This window comes from Opisthorchis viverrini (assembly GCF_000715545.1).
Source record: "Opisthorchis viverrini unplaced genomic scaffold opera_v5_83, whole genome shotgun sequence".
NCBI lineage: Eukaryota > Metazoa > Platyhelminthes > Trematoda > Opisthorchiida > Opisthorchiidae > Opisthorchis > Opisthorchis viverrini.
In genome coordinates this window covers 116,523-133,727 of record NW_008751739.1, presented here as the reverse complement: position 1 = coordinate 133,727, position 17,205 = coordinate 116,523, and the positions used below count along the sequence as shown (strand labels likewise).

Below are 17,205 nucleotides of genomic sequence, written 5' to 3'. Positions count from 1 at the left end.
AGCAAGACAGCGATTTTTGGCTGTAAATGCAATTGCATTTTAATTGTTGCAGAACAAGTCGCCTAACATGTTCTAAACTCCAATCTGGAGGACCATCAAACTATGTTCGTCAAACCTCTAACCATTGGTGAACCTGGTATGAGAGACGGAGTGTCACGGGGACACTCCCCAGTATAGCTCAACGGATCACTGAGGTGTGCAAACCCTCATACCAAGGTAAGGTCTAGTCTCTTCATGACAGGAAATCGTCGTTCAGCTGCAACACGCTTCCGGTGCCTAGCTGCTATGCCACACGAAAGAGGCACGAGGGCTGGGATACTGCCAGGTTGCCCAAGCTTATACAGGGGAAGCCGGAAGGCTGAAGTCGGGTTCGAGCCCCGGACCTGCCGGCCAGTAAATTCGCGCTCTAACCACTTGAGCCATCCTGCTCCAGTCTCATAGCAGCAGCTTACATTTTGCAGGCATGAAGCGCATGAGAAGCTGTGCGGCAAGGTTATTTAGGTTATTTAAAATGGTTTGTATTTTTGAAGAATCTGAACCGAGGAGAGCAATATCGGAGATTGCTCAGTGGTTAGAGCATGATTTCACTGACCGGAAGATCCGTGGTTCGAACTGCACCTCTGCCTCTCGACGTCCCCTGCCTAAGTTGGGCAACCTGGCAGTATTTCCACCCTCGTGCTTCCTTCTGGATGCGTGGCGGTAAGACATTGGGTGATACAACTGAACGATACGGATATCGTTCACATACTCGATATATGTGATGGAACAGTTCGGGAGCATTTCGAACCTCCAGGGCTTCAGAGGCAGGCAGAGGAATTTCAAGCAGCACTTCAATAACAAGGTCGAAGAGGAAAAGTGAGAGGAGGCAACCTTGTCTTACACCACTAAAGGTGTTGAACTCAGGTGGAACCTTGTCGTATACTCGTACGCGTCCACAGCAGTCCGCACACAGAGCCCTCATAAGGGATGTAAAGCTGGAAGGGTCGCCGGACACTGACAAAATTTCTGACGAATGACAGAAGCAAAAGCAGCTTTCAGATCAAGAAAAACGACCAACGCCGACGTCTGAAGGAGTAGCGCTTCTTCTGAATGTCTCAAGGTAAATATATGGTCGACGCATCTTCGAACAGGGCGAAACCAGCGTGATTTTCATAAAACGGTCTCTCCCGACAATCGACCACCCTGCACAAAATAATCCTAGCCTCAAATGCGGCGGATTCCAGGCTGATGCCACGATGATTTCTACATGACTTTCTTGCGCCCTTTTCGAAGACTGGAATGAAGGTTGTGGGGCCCAACTTGATTGGTATTCCGTTTTCGTTCCAAATCTTCCGCAGTGTGGTTGTCATACAGTTCACCAGGATCTCGTCACCTTGTTTGAAGAGTGCGGGGGCGAGACGGCCCAAGTGGTTAGAGCGCGAATTTACTGACCGGAAGGTCCGTGGTTCGAATCCGACCTCCGCCACTCGACTTCCCCTGTTTAGGCTTGGGCAACCTGGCAGTATCCCAACCCTCGTGCTTCCTTCGGGTGGCATGGCAGCTAGGCACCGGAAGGGTGCTACAGCTGAACGCTTTTACAGCTGAACGCGGGGTGTAAACCATCTGTGCCGGGTGCCCGGTCGCGTTGGAGGATTGGTATCACAAGCTGGGTTTCGGTTGTTGACGGCGGGCTCATGTCGATGTTCTATTCAGGCCCACTGAGTTCGTCCAGTTGTCGTGTTGGAGACCGGTTGAAATTTTATGGGAAGTGTTCAGCCCATCGCTGAAGACAAAGAGTGAGGAAGCGAGTTTCCTCTTAGTCTGTTTTGCATATTGTTTCGCTGACACTTGTGTTTTTTTACAGGTTGATCGGATCAGCTGAGAGAGGGCGAGGCTATTGCCTGCAGCGAAGGTCTTCTCCATCTCCTAGGTCTTCAAAATCCATCAATACTACTACGAAATGTTCTACTTGAAGGCTCTCCACGAAAGGGGGACAACTACACTTCCTGTGACGTTGCTGCTGTCAAGACTTGGACAACCTGGTAGTACCTCAGCCCTCGTGATTCCCCCGGGTGGCATGGCGGCTAGGCCACGAAAGGATGTTACAGCTGAACGATAACCTTGCTAGTGGGCTGCGATGGATACGAAACACCGGAAATCGCGTACTACGTAAAATTATCACCATCCCGACCGTATACACAGTGCACCAGGAGGATGTCTTCTCCTGAGGAAAGAGTACGTAGCTTTGCTTATCGTCAGGCATGGGATGTTACAAACGATAACCTTGCTAGTGGGCTGCGATGGATACGAAACACCGGAAATCGCGTACTACGTAAAATTATCACCATCCCGACCGTATACACAGTGCACCAGGAGGATGTCTTCTCCTGAGGAAAGAGTACGTAGCTTTGCTTATCGTCAGGCATGTCTGCTCGTCGCTTGTTGTGGTCTGTCGGAGTATGCTGTTAATGCGGCGGTAACTATGTCCCACTCATCGCAACCACCTCTCATTTATATTATTACAGCCACCATTGACAGCACCGTAGGAGAGTACTGATGTTTCATTGCCATACAATCTCCCAATTTCTTTCCGAAAGCGTTGCAATAGGAAAAAATTGAGAGGGAGAGGGAACTAGGGCTTGCCTACCACAAACAACCGAGATACCTACACATCAAAACTCGGACAATACGTATGGAAACTAACAACGCTGATTCCAGTTGGATTTCATATCGATCATCCAAGCACATGGGGAGCCAGGAGAACCCCATCCAGGAAGATGAAAAACAATGACACCCAAATTTTTCTTAAAATCTCTGATTTCCTTCTGTCATATCATACTGTTACTGAATTGGGCTCGGAAAACAACGCTCTTCTTGATAGGCGTTAACTTTTCATCTGCAACTCATGGCGCAGCCACCTTAGCTTGCTGTACTGGGTGGATTCTTCGACTGAAGCATCCTCAACTTCATCATATACCAGTTTCCCGACCAACCTATTGCGAATTCGCTGACTCCAACTAAGTTCAGTTATAGTTCGTAGAGATCGGTAGTGAGAAACCTGAAGGCGGCTTGTATCCTCCATTTGAAGTGGCCAAGTCCCGCAACCACACAACGATAAAGCATTACTTTCTGATACATTGAAACCGTGTTTTTTCATTGCGTATGAGCAATTCACCGATGTTGGCCAAAACTTCGCACTCCGTCAGCTGCTAGGACAACGCCATATGTACAAACGACTCACAATTTTAGTATTACTGGATTTCCAAGGCGCATTCGCCTAGGTCGATCGGTTTGTTCACCTTAACACGTTTGTCCATCAAGTAATGCCCCGGAAGCTTGTAAATGTGTATAGTTCGTTGTATTATCACACTTCCGAACGTATGAGTATACGGAGAGCTTTTCATAAAGAGTAGTCCGTCATGGATGCACACTTTCTCTATTTCTAATTAATAACGTGAAATAATGAGACGAATCCTGGAAAGTCTCCGAAACCCCGGTGTTCGAATAGCCTGTGACGAAAACCTTGTAGACCTGGAATATGCAGACGAAATCGTTCTCGTCCTCGAAGAGAAGGCGCATGTGTTTTTGGATGAACTGTCCGTCTTTTGGTGTGCACTTCGCATCCACAAAATGTGAGGCCATGCTCGTGGACATGCAGTCACTGAACACGCCACCTACAAACCAGAGATAGGCACTAAAAATTGAGTTGAAAGTTCTACATACCTTGGAAGTTGTACTAGTTTTTATTGCAGTATGACAGATGAGGTCACTATACGAATCTGCAAGGTTCGGGTCGCCTTTGCTAATTTGAGAGACCTATGGTGTCGACGCGGTATATCTCTGAATCTCAAGGGACTGTGTATTAGGCTACGGTACGGGTTGTTTGGTTGTACGACTGTAAAACTCGGCCTGTTCGAGCAGCGGAACTGATAAGTCTTCAGGTGTTCGACAATCGTTGTCTCAGAACCACAGCTCATGTGGGTTGGTGTCGGGGAAACCGTAACGAGGCAATCAACGAGTGCGTTTTCGGTTGTGAAATGGGACTTCCAGAAGCTGCGTTGGTTGTGTAATGAATTGCGCATACCGAACTATCGTTTTCCGAACCCCCATGCCAGGTGGCGGAAGCAGAGAGGTGACCAACCCTTGATCTGGCAGAGGGGTATGAAAAGATGACGAGACGCTTGGGTGTTGTCGATGCTACTGGTTCATTTTGTAAACCACGGCTGGAACCCGGCCGTTGTTTCAGGTTTTTAGACTTGACGGTTACGGGTGCAGGTAGTCGACGTTCTGCTCTGGCTACATGATCGGGCGTGCTGAATAAAGAAACGGGTTAACAAGATGTGGCAAGGAAGGTGGATCTAAATGTGATCCCTCGAAGTAGAAAAAGCTCACGGTGTTTTTGACTTATAGATCACTATATTCATGACTAAGATGCCATAAGATCCCTAGCATGTTTGAACGTGAAGAAAACGCCGTGACGTTGCCAGCAGTGGACGAAGGCGAGGAACAGGACGTGTGGCCAAGACCGAAGCTCTGATTGGTTCACGGAGTCAGGTTCACGGGGCTTTCTCCAAAAACTCACGGGTCGGGTTTGATCCCGTCGTTCGGCGGCTTCTGATCGCCTGAAAGTCACAAGTGAAAAAAGTGTGTAGCATTTGTCTTTGAGTTCTCAGCGCGATGGCTCAACTAAATAGGCATCTAAAAGTGCTTTGAACTGGGTTTTCACCGATTCACGGATTGATACACAGAATCGAGGCTTTTGCCCAAGTTTCCCGGGTCGGTTTCGTTCTTGTCGGTCAGTGGCTGTCGTTCATCTGAAAGGCACAAGTGAAAAAATGGTGTAGCACTGCTCTTTATGTTCTCAGCGCGGGGCAGTATGCTTGCCAGCGCGGGTACTAGATGGAACGTTGGAGGAGGTTTATTCCACTACCTTAAGTGAAAGGGTTGCTGAATAATAAAACCGTGCACTCTGGGCTTGCAAATCTTCTTACCATAATTCCGCTTTGTGTTTTGTCACCGGCAAGAGGCCTGTTAGCCAAATCCTGTTGAAACAGGGTGCAAGTAAGTTTTAGGTCTCATCGAAGGCCACGGTACTCCAGAAGGAACAAGCCCAGCACCGCAAGAAGCCTTTCCTAATCAAAGAATTTAAAGTTGGTAGCCATTTTCGTGGCAGCTCACTGGACACTCACAATTATTGTCACGCCTTCCTTGCGTTCTGAGTAGAAAACTTAGTCGGTGTATTCAGAAAATAGTCTGACATGGGCCACACAGGCCTCCACGCAGGGGCACGGAGTCAAACAAACTCCAGAAGTCCATGGACATGTGACACTAACACTGCGGAGAAAACACGTGCCCCCGTTCGGTCTTTCACCCAAGAACACACCGGTTATCCACACACGATGACCTACCTTTTGACTTATTTCATTGTCCTCACTGTACTTATTTATCTTGGTGTAACTAGCCACTGTAAGCTGCCAGCCACCGTAGTGTTCGTGCATATACCTTCCGAGTTGTGTCATGGTTTTCATACCTAATACTTGGAGCGGGACTTATGCGACCTGATCAAATGCCTTTGAGAAGTCCAAACATGGCATCCGGTATGATTCCCTCGTTCTAAGCTTGGGTTAAGTCGCCCATAAACATGAGCGCGGTAGCCACGCAATAACGGTTTTAGAGGAATTCTTGTCGAACTGGAGGAATCAAACCTTTGGCGGTGAGTTATTTCAAGATGGGTGAGAGTCTCGGTTTCTAGCCGGCTTACTGAGCATAAACATTCCAAGGTACTTGAGACTATTTTGCACCGTTCACTGTTTCCGGTTTCCTCTGACTAATCTTGTCCGTACTTCATTTGATTTAACATATACACCAACCGCGGCACCGACACTGCAGTCCCATGGCATTGTTTCATAGCGGTCAGTCCCACCAACCGCACATGCACTTCATCTGAGTTGTCAGTCAAATAGGTGTTCGTGCCGCGGTGGTACTTTGCCCATATTCTCGGGCATTCGTTGCAATAAGCGGTCGCATTACGTCATGCTGCTACTGGAATGACTTGAATAATGGGTCAAGAAATTGTAACTAAAAGTGCCACGTAATGCGCTCACACTTACTCCGAGATATCTGGATTCAACTAGTTTCGCTTTATACCATCGACGTATAAAAAATGACATGGACCGCCTGAGCTGATTTGAATGATTGCACCATAAGTGCTTTGCACGAATTTTCTGGTGTCAACTACAGCATCTGGTAAACCGATGGGCTTTGAGCCGCACTTATCCCATACGGTCATCTTCATTTTTCCCGTAATAATTTCCCTTATACTGACAGATAAATTATCTGCATTTGAATTATATACGCTTATAACTCATTGAAAACGCGACGTAGTGCCCGTATGTAAATAAGCTAATCAGAACGCCGGCTTCTCTAGTTACCATGTGGCATGTGTTGTTACATCTTATCGTCTACCACATATAGGCGCCACTTCTTCGCTTTGGGCCTCAAGTTTTGGTTGTGTCCTTAATTGTCTCAAGTAGATAATAAATGTTCTGCTGTTCTTGGTTGATTTAGTTTTCAGCGCAAACGACCGCTATCTTTTCCTAATTGAGCGCAGAACTAAGTTCAGTTGGGGGCTGTCCAACAGTCTATTGTGTTTGACTGCTGTATCGCCTGAGGATTTCTCCTTCCGCTTACCCATAGGTTTTAAGAGTAGCTTAAAACACACCTTTGACAATTATATATTGAATTTCAACAGATTTACGCGGGGTTGTCTTAAACAAGTCCTAAACTGGTCCCCAATAATCCATGTAGGTATTTCTTTTAACTAACGGAAGTGGAGTATCTGGATGCAGCTCGAGCAACCCAGTACAGCATCATATTTCACCGCCCTTCAGAGTAGTTGCACGTGGCTTTTATGCTTGCTCGTCGTAAACTTTTATTTGCGCATTAAAAATATCACCCAGAGATTTTTACTTGCAACTTAGCACAAACGTAAGCTCATTTATACCTCAGAACTCGGTACAGAAGCGTGAAGAATCGTTGGAGGATGTTACAGAGTTCTACTCTTTTTGTATCAAGAGTAGCTGAGGACAGGTTGGCTGGTTCCAGTTTTATCTTGGTCACAACGTATGGCTAGACTGGCCTCTGTCACCTATGTTTTACTGTCGTCGATATCTTGATGCCCAACATGTTTAGATCGCATCGTCTAAATCGTACCAGTCTGGCGCAGTCCCACTTGTGCGATATCCCGCATGTTCTCTACATCTGGTTCACTGCCATGCACATCCATTGGTCAAACTATCACCTATTGTACTGTACCTCCAGCTGTGATACTGAGATTCTGCCATCCTCATGCTGGGAATAGTCGCCAGTGTTCAGTTGGCAAGGAGGTCTGGCGGGGTATGTTATATACGGGTCTGTCCTGGCGGACAGTTTGGTTCAAAGGAGCGCATATATCGTGGTTTAACTACGTGGGGTAGATGGTGAGTGGGCGTCAATGAAGTAAGCGCGGGATGGGTCTCGGTAGAAGCTGCCAGAGGGAATGAGTGTTTGCTTGGAATCTAAGTGTGTACTACTCGGGGATGGCGAACCTGAATTTTCCTCACAGACTCGGCAACAGAGTGAGGGCTCCGGTGGTTAACATGTACAAACAACCATAGATTCACGGTCGTTTGCGAATAAAACCGTTTCAGTGGACAGTGTAACTTAGGAGTTCGATTTCAGAATGACCGGCAGAGCTGAACTGCCAGCTGCTCCTGATCCTATTGAACGAAGCTGAAGTTTTGCACAATTACATTTTTATCTACTTGTGGCGTCAACTCGGGCCGGTGTATTGCTCAAGACAAAGTGCATTGAGAGGGGCTCAGGCCTGGCAGATGCTACTTGGCTCAGGGCTACATTTCCGCTAAGTGAGCTTTGAGGTGAAAATTCATCACACGCATTTCAGGACAAAGGAAAGTAGGAAACAATATCCCATTACGAACATTTACAGTTCTGTGGTTTGAACTTGGCCGACTAGAGATGGCTGGAGCGAACCTACCGACATATTTTGGAATAGACCGGATGGGCTGGAAAGGATTCCTCATCAGAGCGGATAAATTTCCAGGTGTAGAATTAGACAAAAGGTTCTTTGTGGTGTAAATCTCATAAGGTGGGCGTGGGTTACGTGATTCAGGATTCGGTAGACATGAAAATGACCAGGTTGGGCAGATTTCATCGTCGTACAGTGCAGCGGAGCTTCCATGATACCATTAGTAAGAAACGTAGCAATTAAGACAGCTGGCCACATCGAAACCACAGTCGCGACGTGGAAGGCAGTCAGGATTTTGGCGCATCTACTCCTTGAGCAAAACCTTGGTTGTACGTGATTGGAAATCTACTAGATCTGCTTCGTGTGTCTTAAATCCCTGACAACATGAAACAAGATGACGACAAATTGAAGCACTCAGTCGCCGTATAATTGTTGTTATAGGTACAGTGTTAATGAACACGTTCCGTCGGAAGCCCACTTCCTAACAGGCGGAGGACCAAAGGCTTCCAAGGCTTTTCTTTGAATTCGGCGTCAAAGCGAAGTTGCCCCTGCCCGAAATTCATGGTCTCTTTTAACGTCGCGCAGTGTTAATGATTTGAGTCTAAAAGTATAGAACCTACCAATGCCAATTTACGGATATACAAAAACATTTCTGGTTTATAACTTTCCAATATTATCGGGCTACCACAACGTCTACTAGTGGTAAAACATATTTTGGCAGACATCAGATAGCATTTGCATTGCCCACTTGTTAGTATGAAACGATCTTAACGCAAAAATGAGTTTAACTGGTGATTATATGACAAACTACTCACTAAATTGCTGGTCCTAAGACCGATAGACTATCCTCAGAATCTCCGTTTCGAAAGTCTGCGACTCCTCCGAAATTCCTGGCGACTTACTGCGGAAGCTTCTCTATAGATACCTTTGAGCCTGAGTCCCTCGCGCATACATTGGGAGACTAACTCCGAAATTCTTATACCGACAATCAATAATTTTACGGATTCGAAAAAGGTCCCAGTGAATCGAATAACCGGATTAAATTTCAATTGTCTCCCTCTTCCAGACTTATAGAAACTTTTAGAATAAAATTTCGCTTAGCCGTATGGAGTCACTATGCGGCCTGCGAATGCAAATGGTATAGGTTAGCCTCCTCAAAAACGAGCCCAAAATGTCTGCCCTGCATTAGCAATCTAGTATTGAGGGCTACTCAATTAACAAAGTCCAGTATTTACGTTTTCAATTTGATCATTGGACTTCAGATTTCCGGATTTCAAATTTTTAGCCTAAATTGTCCGTTAGTCAAATGATGGCACATGCGCATAGGAAGTGATGGCAATCCACCCTCTCCTGCTTGACTGCACTAGGTTGGGGTCAAACAAACCTCTAGAAGTAGATCCGCTGGTTACATGCGAAAGCATGACTTTGAAATGGTGTAGAGTTAGGCATCAAAATCCCCAGGTAAGATGGCTATCACTGCTGAAATCCGTATAAACCCAAGCGAACTATAGCTGTTATTGCGAGTGGAAAGTCACAAAAGAAAAATTATTTAAACCACGCATCCAGTCGGGGAAAGGTTTTCCTAATTTGTCACACAGTGACGACTGACGAATGAATTTTGGCAGGCAGAACATTTTTAAAACAATTGGCAATTTTTGATTTGGAAACACTCGTGGGTCATCAGAAATCAAACTCGTTCAAAGGGACGAGAAACGCCTATGGAAGCAATACACCAGAGTTAATGTTAGCCATTTTCGTGGCCTATTTCCTGCCCACTTAAGTGGCCTTATTTAACTGTCGGGTGGAGAGAATAACTCATGCCATCGGTGGTTTGGACGCATTTGGGATGGTCTGTGGTTGGTAGCATAGGGTTGCTGCGACAGATATCTTTGATATGAGAAAATGGACTGCTACACGATCTAAACAGTGTGCCAATTCGCTTAAAGTACATCCTTCTTACTGAATTTTGGTGAATAGGCCGACATGTGGCAATGACACTTATTGGTAAAATGGACTATTCAAAGTCCACTCATTGTGTAACCATTCAAGGCTCCCGGGGGCATGACCTGATAAGGCAAGCTTTTATAGGACAGAGAAAGCCCAAGCGCACAGACCACTCTGATGTGCGCTCAAGGAAGCAATGCGTCTGCTTCTCACATGTCTCATTGGTAATGTTATCATTCACGTAATCCTCTCTCAGTTTACCAAGTTGACAGAAGTTGGCGGTACACACTTTGGACTCGCAATTCAGCAGATCACTATGCAGGAGGCAAATTCAAAATACGGGTTCTCATCTATCAGATGCAGCCAGTGAAATGTGACTTACGTCTTCAGTAAGGTATTTGTGACGCTGCTGCAGCGACCATCGCGCAGAGTGGACTCAAATATGATTAATACACAGTCGTCGGTAGGGTCAGGAGAAATTCGGGGTGCGCGGGCCTCATTTTCTAGATCTGGAAGACTGGCTAGCCATGTTTTACCCAGAAAGAAAATGTAACAGAATATATTATGTTTTGGTTGGAATCGACTTGAGATTTGATTTTTCTATTGGGTGGAACACTCGGCGAGATAATAAGCCAATCGAACAAAGAATACCTCAGATTTGTCCCCGCACCCTACATCGCACTGTACTGATATTATGAACCTCTGGATCCCATAGGCACCGTTAGCATCCAGCGTTCGTTTTCACAGAGAGGCGCACCAAAATTTTCTAGCCCACTCTGAGAATTTGAAATGTTTGATGCGTGGGTAACTATGGCGTGCTAGCCGAGGGGCTATTTATCCCGAGGTTTTCAATGGAAATTTGCGCGCCAACTCAAACGAGGCTCCATTCAGAACGGTATTTTGAAAAACTATACCATGCTCATTCGTCGTATAAAAACCCACGTTTTCCGCGAGTCGTAACAAAGGTGGGCTCGTCCGTGATTTGTATGCGTCAAAAATATAATGCACCCAGAATGTCTGAACTGGAGGCAAGCTAAAGTTGATTACAAGGAGCGCCGGAATAACTGAACCGCTCCTGGGCGATCTGGTGTTGATTACTCAGTAGTGCAGACAGGGCAGCTTTATTATTTGAAAACGAGCTCACAAGCCACATCTACAAGGCTGCTCTAACCGCATAGCGTAGAATTATTGGCACCTTTGGAAAGGAGGGTTTCAGTGGAAGAAATGTCATATAAATTTATGGTAGCCATGGATGTCGACTTCCATCGCAACATATGGAGTGTCATTGGCCAGTTGGTGTCCATCAGTAAGTCTTCAGTGAAGGTTATACGCAAAATCGGCTTGAGAAACAGCTGGCCACGTATAAGAGGCCAGCTTCAGCGAAGCTGTCTCGTTATAGCTATTATAGCACGTCCACGGCAACCTGCTACTTAACAGCCACTGGGGCGCTTCGCAAATTTCCGATGCCCCTAAAGCCGCATGTTTCTTCAGCGATGCTCCTGACCCGAGCAAGAGTCAGCTTATTTTTTCCACTGTCTCATTGTGTCATCCCGTCGTCAGCAATGTTGACCCCATATCAGGTCCGCTGCGGAGGATAGTGGCGTCTGCAGGTGACTACTTTCATCGGTGGATTCTGCACGTGATCGTGGTACGTCCCGCGAGTTACCTGTGAGCAGCCTGGAATCTTCCGGTTAATAACATATCAAAAGATACCTCCTTCATGGCCTCTTGCAGTCTACTTCCATGGTATTTGAGAAAATCCAGAACAAAGGAACGTTTTGCGATCTAGGTAAAAGTATGCAGCTGTGGTACAGTTTTCTCTTCGCCAAGTCCAAACGAGTCAATCCATATAAAATGTTACCTTGACCGAGCTCAAGTCATTATTCGGAATATAAATTATACTACTAAAGCACACTGACAAATGCGGTAGTGACATTAGGGGCCTGAGTCATAAGTACCCCCATCCCATTGCAAGATACCAACTGTTGATTCCCCCAGTGAATCAACAGTGAACAAGGGTAACTTTCCTTGTTTTCTGACTACTCATGAAAAACTTGACTTACACCTGTTTATTATGACACCGTTTCGTTTCTTGCTGCTCGTTTTCCCCCACTTTGTTCCTACTTAAGGTCTGCTTGTCCCTCAGTAGGTGATGTCAATATTTGTTGCCCGTCTATCGTTGCCCGCAAGTTCTCCTCGATTGCGCCTATATTTTGAGCGCCCACTCCGACGGAAAAGCGAGCTGTCCGGGTATCGAACCCGGATCCTCCGGACGGCAAGCAAACGCGCTACCGACCACACCAGCCTGACACCTGTGGCGCTGATTATCTTGTATTACCCATGTATCGCGACTGCCCGATAACCCTCGCTGGGCTTTGTTTTAAACGGGCGAAACCACGCAATCTGACATGTCGCGCGACACGAGCGGCTGCGTCGACGCCGACCGAAAGGCAGTCCCTCACATCCCAAACGTACTGACTCCTGCGCCGTTACAGCCAATTCACACTGTCAGACTGCCCCTATATGTATGTCTGTACATCGTCTGGTGCTTACTTGCTGTTGCCGCTATAGAAATCCGTGCTGCGTCGGTGACTACTTCCCGCTCCCGCTGATTGCGTCATTGTTGGTTGTACGTTTGCTTAATTCATGATGCTTACTGAACCGTTTTTCTGCCCCACGTCTGTCTGTTCCTATTGACTACTGGCTGCGAACTGTGTATAATCCAATAGTCGCAGTTGTCCTGTGAGATCCATAAGCGTCTGGCTAGAAACGATCATTTTCACACAATTTTTTTCGATTTCGTTGTAAAACAAACAGTATGCTCATACTTGTTTTCCGCTTCTTTATGAATAAAAGACTCTATATACAGCGCCTGTCGTACTGTCCTTCACTAAGTGGTGCGTTAAAATCTTCACCCCATTACTTCGTTCGACTTGAGTGGTAGTCCCACTTCAGACACACAAAACAAAAGCGAAACTAGTGATCTTTTGCCCACCACAAACAACTAACCAAAGAATTTCAGAAGAAAGCCATATACAAAAGCTATGGTGTAATCAAGCTTTCTACAAAAAGGTCTTCTGTGCAACGCCTTGCAGAGTCGTCGCAGTATATTGGTCTATTTCATAAAAGACTCCCAGTAGAAGACAGCCCGCCAAGTTTGGCTTCAAACCCGAAACAGATCGTGAATCTTTGGGTCTGTGGGTATGTGCGCTTAATTTTCTGTCAGTGCCACTTCCAACCATCTGGAAGCTGATGCACACGCGAGGTACCCTGGCTGTTAGTGTTAACAGATATGAACCCGGCGGACTGTAAAAGGCAGTGACGACCCTTAACGTTCGTCACATTTTAAGTACGGGCAAGCAACCAAGTGTCCATAATCCGGTTGAAAAATTACCTATGGAGGAAGGTACAGCAAAGTTACAATTTCAGCAGGTGACCGAAACCAGCTTTTGTGAGGATAAGTTTCAAAATCCAAGTTGTTGAACGTACACCATCGATCCAGCAGGGATTGCTTGTGTTTTAGGGGGAAATCATGGGCGAAACCGGGTAAAGAGAACGAATAATATTTTACGGACGGGTAAGCGAGTCCGGCGGATATTCACTACGAGTAAAGCGGCCCACCGACCGGTGTCAGGTGGGCCAAAATAATAACCAAAATTGGATATCTGCCCGATGAAGGGCAAATAAGTGTCCAGATTACCACACAGGATTTCGCGGATTTGGAGACATTTCGCGAGATACACACTGCCGGTAAGTTTAACAGCTGTACAATGTTTCTTGGTTCCTTGTGCAGGACGAACTCTTGGTAAAAATATTCTTGACCAAAAATGCAACCTAAAACAAGTGACACCATACGTCATCAAAAACGATCAACTGGCAAGTACTCGCCACCAATGTGAGAAAAGCCTACGCACGCGCACGCAGAAACCCCTTCAAGTTTTTGATAACCGGAAAAATGCACATTTGTCCTACGTATACGGAAGGCTCTAAGTCCGAGATATTTGCCTGCGGAAGCAACCAGAACACGTTTATATGTAAAATTAACCCAAAATGCATAAAAAAATCAAAATCCAGTTAGTGAGAGAGATTCAGGTAGCTGTCGCACGAGCCGATATTGAAGGTTCAAGGAGTTTCCCGATAGAATCACAATTTTTGAGTTGACTGCCCTCTTTTAGGTTTTCACTGGACCCAAACAGGCGGAGCCAGCAGGTGGACCACCTGACAAGGACCATGAATGAAGTTCCTAAACGGGTAGAATGTAATGTCAATACAACCGTCCCCAATGAGGCTGCTGGTCTTCGGTTTAACTGTTCGGAACAAGCCCTTCTGTCTCTGATAAAGTTCCTCCAGCTGTCACCGAAATGTCAAACGAACACGACTTCGACATATTGTCGTTGTTGTCCATAGGGTTTATAAATGAACCAGCGCTTCGTCACTATGACGGTTCGAGGAAGAGAACCACAAAACTGTCAGTGCATCTGATTTGGCTATCAGACAGTTCCGCCGTCCAAGCTCTTCCTAGGGTTATTTAGTTCATCGTGTGACCATGGGTACTGGAAAGCGTCAGTATTTTACTGGATGGGGGGTATCCAGGTTAGGCGTAAATCAATCACTTTTCAGGGTGATGGGTGCCATCCCCGCCGGGCAGTTTAGGGCGCACTGAGACAAATGAACAGTTGAGCACAGACAACTGAGCAAAGCCCTGTGTGCCCAGGGGTCAAGTAAAGAAACTCCGCCAGAGATAACGCGGGTTCAACACTCCTTGGAGTCCGCTGAATTTCACACCGTCGAATATCACCAATTGGGATGGACTGCTGTACAGCGCTTTCTGACTTTTCAACGTATAATGAGCTTGCTTGTGGGGCAAGATCTCCGTTAGAATGAAGACAACTTGGCCAGAAAAATTGAAGTGATGTTAGGGGTGTATATGTCGTTCTTTAACCAGTGGACGTAGCATTTTTTGAGAAAAATGCTCCAATCGTTTTACCAGACTCCAGGACTGGAACCAGGCCGTCATCGCCTAAGAGAACGAATGATTAATACCCTGGGATGTCCCACGTGGCTCCTTCGCCGGAGCTCAGATTATCCCTTTCGTTGGCAAAATTCTGGCGTTCCTGGCCATCCATCTCGCTTCATTGCAGATAACCTCAGTTTGTGAAGGGTTGATGGTTGTCCTGCGCAGTATCTATTGAGTATGACGGCATTTTGACTCTAAGCGTCCCGTCGGAGGACTTTGGCCAGCGCGGATGCGAAATTCCCACTAGACCCTGAAGCGTTAAAATCATCTACCAGCAAAAAATGCGTAAAGTGGTAGCTGGAGGAGAGCTGCTAAAGAGTCGACGACGCTCAAGGAGGGTGACGTTTTACCACGCCGAAAAAAGGAATCGGTCGCACTCAGCGGGATCTTTGTACATAATGCATCAAAAGAGGCACATGAGTGGTGTCGGAGAGGAAAGCTGGGATGGGTAGGACTGCTTGCAAGTATAAAACGACCCCACCAGACTTCTTGCGTTTCAAGTCAGCTAGGAAAATTGTAACCTGCGTCAGAAATGCCTGGTGTGATTGCGAATATGGTTGGTTGTTAAAAGAAATCCAACTGCCGAATATCGTCAGGTCCGTTGAAGGGACCTAGCCAGTTTGCTGATAAGCACTTCGACACCATCTTTGCCACGTCCGAGGCAGCCCTTCTGCGGTAGTTAGAAGCAGTCAGATGTCGTAGCCCAGCATTCGTTACGAATGCACCAAGGTGGTGAAGAAAGACGGTGGCGATTTTTTCGTTTCAAGTGAGAAACTAGGGCCTTACAAAGTCAATTCAACCAAGGAGAATCTTTTTCTTACAGCTTCCAGTCAAAGAGGCAGCATCTACCGAGTAAACACATGGCCACAAGTAGTCAAATGGGCCATGTTTGAAAAGTTATTACCACTGATTCTTTTTAGGAATACAAGCCAAACATACCATTCCTTGAATTATGGCCTTTCTAAAACGAAAACAACAGGATAGGTTGAATGCTGGAGCCCTAGTTAAGAAGTCATCTTTGAAACTGGTTTATCTGGATGCACTATTGACTCAAAACATCGTGGGTTTTTTGGATGAGTCCTTTGGCTGGTCATGGTCACCGGCATGCGATTTATGCACGAGTCATCATTCTGATTGGTCAGTTGTACACAAGTCAGCATCATGATTGTTTATTTGTGCACAAGCCCCGAAGCGCTAGCGTTCAAATTTCATTTGCGCACAAGCGCCGGCAGCTAGACGCATACCCAAAATTTCTCTGAAACAGAGATTCGAAGGAGGAAAACTTTAACATAAGTTTTTAAAAATTTGATGGTAATTTTTCGGGCGTATGAGATCTACCCAAACGGTCGCAGTTTTGTTGATTGTTGTTTAATCCCACTTAATCCTCACGATATTCAAGGCCCACGATATTCGTATTTTAACGGCTGCTATGACTGAGCACGTGAATGCGGAGGATAATTTTGCAAAGAATTTAGCTCGTTGAAACTTTTTCTCATTCATTGCATTTCAAATCGCTTTGAAAGAGTACCAGGCGAAACATTTTGTTGTTTTCGTCTGCATGAACGCCAAAAAGAGCAGCAATTCGCTACTTTTGTATGAAAAACTTTCTGCCGTTGCAGCAGAATCCCTGCAGATGAAGCCGATGCCTTGAAATTCATCGTACTTAATAAGTTCGTGGTCGATTGTGTGTACTCGGTAGCACACGTCGTACTGAGTGTCCGGCAAGGTTCCACGTTCGCCGGTACCATGACTGCTTAAGGGCCACTTCCTACCACCTGGAGCACAACCATCCACGCAGCAAGTTTATTGACAGGCTCCCCATCAACCGGCGACTTACAAATGATGAATTAAATGAGTGTTCTACCCTTTTTAAATACGGTGCTCCGCCATCGGAGATTCGGCAGTACGTCGCCGACCACTTTGGAAAGGTACTCACTATCAAGGATGCGCGTAACTACCGCGTCAAGTGTCGACTCCTGTTGTTAAGTAGGTCGTTGGTTACCTTTTAGTTGGTTTCTCAGATGACATCTCGTCCATCATAGCCAAGTTCCGAGAGTGCGGTCGCGTGCTGCTGGTGGGATCGGAGGGTGGCATACGTAGTCACCTGTGCTTTTCCCGAACGCAGCAGATAGCACTCTTTAGACGTTTCCCGGACGTTGTAAACGTTGATGCTACCCACGGTACTAACCGTTTTGGGTAAATAAATTTCGAGCCACTGACGTTCGCTGTTAAGTTACAA

The 17,205-nt window shown here is 46.2% G+C and overlaps 1 protein-coding gene across 1 annotated transcript in view; it reads left to right on the top strand.

Moving 5' to 3' along the window:
* The window catches only part of T265_04790 (hypothetical protein), a gene marked incomplete at both ends in the record, with an annotated part of 39,531 nt that extends 29,189 nt beyond the window's left edge, over window positions 1–10,342 (top strand). Inside the window, one exon of the mRNA XM_009169628.1 lies at window positions 10,206–10,342. Coding sequence (XP_009167892.1) covers window positions 10,206–10,342 — 137 coding nt within the window. The remainder of the gene's footprint in view (window positions 1–10,205) is intronic.
* Between the last annotated feature and the right edge of the window lie 6,863 nt (window positions 10,343–17,205).